This window comes from Tupaia chinensis, unplaced genomic scaffold (genome assembly GCF_000334495.1).
Source record: "Tupaia chinensis unplaced genomic scaffold, TupChi_1.0 Scaffold000031_1, whole genome shotgun sequence".
Lineage (NCBI taxonomy): Eukaryota > Metazoa > Chordata > Mammalia > Scandentia > Tupaiidae > Tupaia > Tupaia belangeri.
This window is the reverse complement of record NW_006159461.1, coordinates 103,790-110,160: the sequence shown is the minus strand read 5'-3', so window position 1 is coordinate 110,160 and position 6,371 is coordinate 103,790. Positions and strand designations below refer to the sequence as shown.

The following is a 6,371-nucleotide window of genomic DNA, read 5'->3' as shown; positions in this document are numbered from 1 at the left end:
CTCTCTCTGTTTCTCTCTGGTGAGCACACATCCTCTATAGCAAACTGAAATAATGATAATAATAATATATAAAATTAAATATATAATTCTTTTAAAAACTCAGTTTCTAATCACGCTCCATATACTAAGACGTTTATGTACCCAAGTACACAGCATCCAGCCCAAGGAAAGCGTTTCGTGTCCCACGGAAAACCATTCGTGCACTTACTTCCTTGTGCTTTCTCCAATTTACTTTTGTCCTTATTTTATTAAACAGGCCCAATTTCCCAGAAATGAAAGCAGAACCCATAATCCGCTTGCAATCTGATCATATGATACTGAGTTATCGATGAAGGCTAGACAGTAATATGAAATGTGCTTCATTTTAAAGTGGGACTAGGACCTGCTAGTATGTTCTTCCCAATAGGCAAGCTGAGTCCCTTCTCCAAGTTTTTGCTTCTACTTACAATGATCGTTCTGTAAAGATGCTGGTTTAAAAGTATTTGTGTTTGCGCATACAATACCGTGAGGTGTAGACACAGCTAATCCATGGCAGTGCTGGGGTTGTAGTGCATTGAGAACAGGGCACAAGGCTGCTCGCCTTCCTAGCTGAGTTTGGTTTCTTTATGCTTTTATTGGAGCGGGTTTCTTTTTAATTTTGCATGTTTATCATAGTGGGAAGGTGTATGATTTTCATTGGGAAGGCAGGATACAACATTGATTCTGAGACCCTGACAGCATTACTGTGATAACAAGTGAGATTTTCCAAGTGATCCATAGGCCTAGGAATGAAAACTCCTATTTAAGGTTCTTACATGAGTTGCTCCTTCCAATTAATAATCCACAGCGTTGTCATGGATTGGAAAGCAAAAGCAACTCTTGAGTTTTGTGTTTGTGCTGAAGTGCAACATTATAGAAGACATTAAAAATAAATAAATAATTAATAATGTGCATATAATTCACTGTTGCGGTTCTTAGCAGGTACAGTTTTGGTTTTATTGCAAGGCACAATCATATATACAATGCATAATTATCCTATACATTATAGAAAAGAATATCTGAATACATTTTTATTCCGGAGAAGAAAATTCCTTAGGGCAAGCAAGGTTATTCTCTTTTTGGATGGGATTTTTGTATTTACGCTGAATCATCCAAACAAGTCTTGGTTGGAAAATAAATCTCATTGAATACACATACAACCTTGTCATGGCTTTCTCCTAAAATACTCTAATTTAAAGCAGCCAATGTATTTCTTTTATTCCAGTTATTCATCACTATGTCCCAGTGCTAGATGAAACATCTATAAATTATCTGGTAATCATTATACAAAGTTAAAGGACCTTCATGTCTCAGTAATATAGCACACAAAGAAACCATTTACTTAAGATATATGTGAACATTCCTTGATTTATTTTTTCCAAACTATTTTTCCAACTATGCTTCCTTTTCAGTGTAAATCGTGGAATTTTGTCTTAAACTCGAGAGGCTACACAGAGCTGCACAAGTCATCTGAGAAAATGTTTCCATTTTCTTCCCAATTAGTTTTGTCCTTGCTGCTGCCTTCTGCTTGGCTACTTCTCTCTGCACTTTCTCTGACTCCTTCCAAATCCTGTCTTCCAGAAATTGTTACCAGTTAGCAAGGTAGAGTTCAGTAGAGAGTCAATCTCGAAATTAGCTACAGGCAGTTCTGGTCTCAGAGACATGGCTTACATTGTCGTCCTTGTTGGGGAGAGAAGAGATACAACACCTGGGAGATACTGAGAGGCAGAGGGGGCTTAGACAAATGCCTTGTCAGAAACGAGAAAAGGACAATCCGATCACTGATTCATGGCAGTACACCCTCACATACACACTCACATGTGCATGTACGCACACACACGTGTATACACACTTTTCACAAAGAAACACGTGCACAAATGGTGTTTTTCCTATCATATGTGATTCATTCTATCACTTCTTTAAAGCAGTGCCCAAAGATGACACTTTCTTCTTTCCTCTTTTGGTTTAGGAAATTGGTGATAATAATAGAGAAATTTGTAATAGTCCCTTAAGGGGCACTTAAAGGAATATGAAGTGCTCCTCAGCTGCTCCACCCTCTCTTTGGGCTGCAAATTTATATGCGAAGAGATGCAGGATAACTAGGCAGCACCTGGAGACTGCAGTAGTCGCGGTGAAGGCCATGAGCTCACATGGAGTGCTGCTCTAAAGAGACTACACTGCCAGAACTTCATTCCACCATGGGATCTCCGGTACATCTTTGCACTGGCTAAGCATCTACCAAGAACCTCTCTTGAGTTTTGCTATTCCATAAAGGTTTTCTATTTCTTCTTTCAGTGAGGTTTGTTCCTGAAACTACTCTCAATCTAGATATTTCACCCGTACAACAGATTTTTTTAACCATGAACTTAATATCAACTAAATTTAAGCCATTCCTATCAACAATGAATTGTGAGAATACAAAGGCACCTTGGAACTTGGATGAAATTTCAGAACTACTCAAAAGAACACTTTGTTTTCTTTAGGAAAGAGTCCTACCACGCTGTCTTAAGTCACCTTTGTTAGGTGCCATGATAATCTAGAATAGAGACTGAATGTTTGTATTCAGAATAAAATTGTGAAGCCACGTACACATTCTTCAGTTGTGAGGCTCGGTTTCCAAAAGAGAGGAGGTATATACACAGGAGAGAAAGCCCGTGGTGAGCAGAGTGTAGTGTACTGAACTCCGAAGTTATAAAGAGCTACACATTGATTTTCCTACTAAATTCCAGAGGGTGCCACCCGAATAGGACATAGGTTTAGAGATGGGCGTCACTCTAAATTATCCTTTTTATCTTCCCAAGCCACTTAGAGAAAAAGCCGTTACCTCCGATACCGTACGTTTTGGGGCCAAGAAGAATTTACAGGTCATCTGGAAGTTTTAGCAAGACTACCCTAAATGTGCTGCTCCTGGCATGATCCTCCACAGGGATGCCCTTCACAGAACACCGTACCAGGTCTGTGCAGGCACTGAGAGCCATCATGTCCTCATTCAGCACACACTTGGAAGCATCTATAAAATACCATCTTGAGATCTACATAAGTAAAATACCTCTCCCTCCCTGAATAGAGAGAATCTGGTAATCGCCAAAATTCACAAAGAGGTGCTGCAAATACAGGAGATCCTGCCAAGGCTCCAAGCGGGGAGTGAGTTAAAGGTTTTGTGATTTGTTAACACATGAGCTATAAGCTCTATTAAAGGACTGAATGGTATTCAGGAAGTCTGAAAAAGATCACGCCATGAGTAATTCCCAGAGATTAACTTACGTTGCAGCAAAATGTCTCAGCAGCAACTCTTATTAACTGGGGAGATCATGAATGTGCTCTCAGAACATTTCTAAGCCAGAAGACAAACTTATTTATTTGCAAATGGACTATTATTTACAGCTAAAACTATATATGCTTCCAGTGGTATTTAAACCACTTTAGGTTTCTTGAAATCAGGACATGCTTTATCAGAAGACTATTAACCTGAACAGCATGCTGAAAAAAACAACTGTAGTTTTCAAAGAATTAAACCATGTCAGAAACCACTTTTGCATGTTTAAATGATTTCATAAATAGGAAAATAATGCCCTATCCATGAATATCAGATACTTCAGGTGCAGATTTAAGTCATACTCAAGCTGGAATCCTCACAACACAGCCACATGAAATGCATGTCCACACAATGCAAAGTGAGTGGGCATGGAAATGGTTCTCATTCTTAGAGGTCGTTGTGGTCCATGTTAAACCTCTGGATTGGATGCCCACTAGTTCTGAAACCAACATTTTTCTTTTTCTTTTTTTTGAAGCAGAGCTTTTGAAACCACATTGCATAGTGCAGACGGGTGCTGCACTAAATCTAGGCAGCCAAAAGAAAAGGGCCTGTCCCTTTGTTCATCAGAGGAACGGGGAGTCAGCCTTGCTTCCCTGCTTCCCCCCAAGGGAAGAGTCACATCTTTTGTCCTCCAACTGGACGGTCCACTGCCTTGGATTGCTGATGCAGCCTGCATCTGATGACCTCAGGCCATGAGATTTCTAAAAGTTTACTAAAAATTCTAGCTTTCCACCTCAGACTGCCGTAGTAATCTGAGTTAAACCTAGATCATTGAACTCTTCTCTTCCTGGAGAACTATACGACGACATCTCCACGACTAGTCATACTGGTTTATTCATCCCATCCACATCCCTCATGTAGGCCGGGTCCTGAACAGTATTTCGGATTCTGCTCGTGCTCTGACGTTCCATCCTCATCTTAATTGGAAAGCAGAAGTCCCTGAAACAGCGCTTGAAGTTTTCATCAAGAAAGGCATAGAGAATGGGGTTCAGGCTGCTGTTGGTGTAACCCAGGGCGATGCAGAAGTAATAGCTGGAGAGGGCAGCCGTGCTGTGGGAGGTACTGCCCAGGGCCTCCACCAGGATGAAGATGTGAATGGGGGTCCAGCATATGATGAAAACCGCCACCACCACCAGGACCAGCCTGGTGATGCGGCGGAGGTTGCGATCTTTCTCTCGGGAGCCAGACAAGAGCCGGACACTCTTCAGGCGCAGGATCATCAGAGTATAGCAGACGATGATGATGAGGACAGGGATCACAAAGGCAAAGACAAAGACACAGATCTTCATGAAGAGGTCCCACCAAGAGTAGTTGTCATCCGGGAACTGCAAGGAGCACTCAATGACATCCACGTCTGGAGGAGTCAACAAAAACACAAAAAGAAAACCTATTATTGTTAGTACGGTAACTGAAATGTATTTTAAGCGTAAATTTTAATTTTTTGTTTTTCTTTCTCTTTCTTTTTCTTTCTTCTTCCTTTCTTTTCATGTCTTTCTTTTTCATTCTTCTTTTTCATTATTTCTCCCATGGGCAAGAGAAATAGGGTGAGAGGTTGAGCAGGGAGATAGAAACAGATTGCCACCTCCAGCAGGATCTTGACACAGTGATCCACTCCCAGCTCTAGCCAACCCCAGACCATTGGCATGAAGGTGCCCAACAAACTCAACCTTCCCATGTGGGTCAGCTTCACAGAGCACACTTTTCTGCTGTACGGCCACTCAGTCCCCAAATAGGAATTTTAATAGCTTTGGCTACGAAGGTATAAGTATAGTGAGATGATAGTACCTAAACCAGATCACCAAATTAGGAGTAAATGCTATATGATTGCATTGTTGGAAAAGTCACAATGTATTTTTTCTGGCAAAAATGTGTTATGCCTTTTCTGACCACCCAATATATTAAGCATCCTATCTTTGCATGTAGAATAAATAAGCTGTAAAGGCACCGTTTATTGGTAGTATACATGACACTACAGAATGAATAAGATTAACTAACAAATCAACTCACCTGGCTGTAGACGCTTTGGCCCTGGAGACTTTCAGGAGCACTAACTTGCTAGTTGACAGCGTGGAAACAGATTCATATTTCCAAGAATTAACAGTTCTCCCAGACCTAAGGTTCTGGCAATAAAAGCTAATATTCATTTGTAATAAAATGACTAAATACTTCAAATCTAGCCATCGGATTTGACAAAGGCCAACTTTTCTGAAAAACGGTACCTGGTTTATGTACGTCAATAAGAATTGATATAAAGTCATTATGTAGGTCAGTAAAAATTGACATGAAGTTTGTCTAAATGCATCCCAGATATTGTGATTGAATGGAGCCGGCGGTGCTCATTGTGATTAAGGGGTTACTGAAACACAAGTAAAACTCTTGGAAGAAGAGAAGTAGAAGAACAAGGAGAACAGAAGAGGGAGCGGAGGGAGAGGAGGATGATCATCGTCCTCATTGGGCAATTCTGAATAAATCAGGCACACTTTTCATTTTACCAGCATTACTATGTAAGTCAAATAAAACATATTTTCATATGATTCCTTAGAAAATTGCTTTATTTGCTCTACTTCTTTTCACTGGACAGTATTCTCTTTGGAGCGGCTTTAATATTAGAAACAGCAGGATCCATGATGCGTACTTTTCAAACCACTATTGTGGGAGGGCCCATGCCACCCCTTCCCCAGGGATCCCCTTTCCTCAAACTTGGCCAGCCCACATGCCTTCCCCCTGCCTCTGAGCAGTCAGCAAGCAGAGTAGGCCAAACTCTCTGCCCTGAACCTTCTCATGATAAAATAGCATGAGGAACACTGTTGGTATAGTTAGTTATTTTATTTTATTTTATTTTATTTTATTTTATTTTATTTTATTTTATTGGAGAGGTGTTTTTGTTTGTTTGTTTGTTTGTTTGCGATAGGGCGCGTAGGCTTGCCAGACAAACAGAGAGACAGAGAAACAGAAAGCGAGAAATCACCCCCTAGTGGGGATGTACACGCTGCAATCCCTTCTCACCCCTTCTACTCTTGGGATCTTGGGCACCACA

The 6,371-nt window shown here is 40.7% G+C and overlaps 1 protein-coding gene across 1 annotated transcript in view; it reads right to left on the bottom strand.

The window, feature by feature from the left end:
- Positions 1 to 3,526: 3,526 nt before the first annotated feature.
- OPRK1 (opioid receptor kappa 1) overlaps positions 3,527 to 6,371 on the bottom strand; it is a 29,763-nt gene continuing 26,918 nt past the window's right edge. Inside the window, exon 4 of the mRNA XM_006140344.2 lies at positions 3,527 to 4,688. Within this exon, the coding sequence (XP_006140406.1) occupies positions 4,156 to 4,688 (533 nt within the window). The 3' untranslated portion in view covers positions 3,527 to 4,155. The remainder of the gene's footprint in view (positions 4,689 to 6,371) is intronic.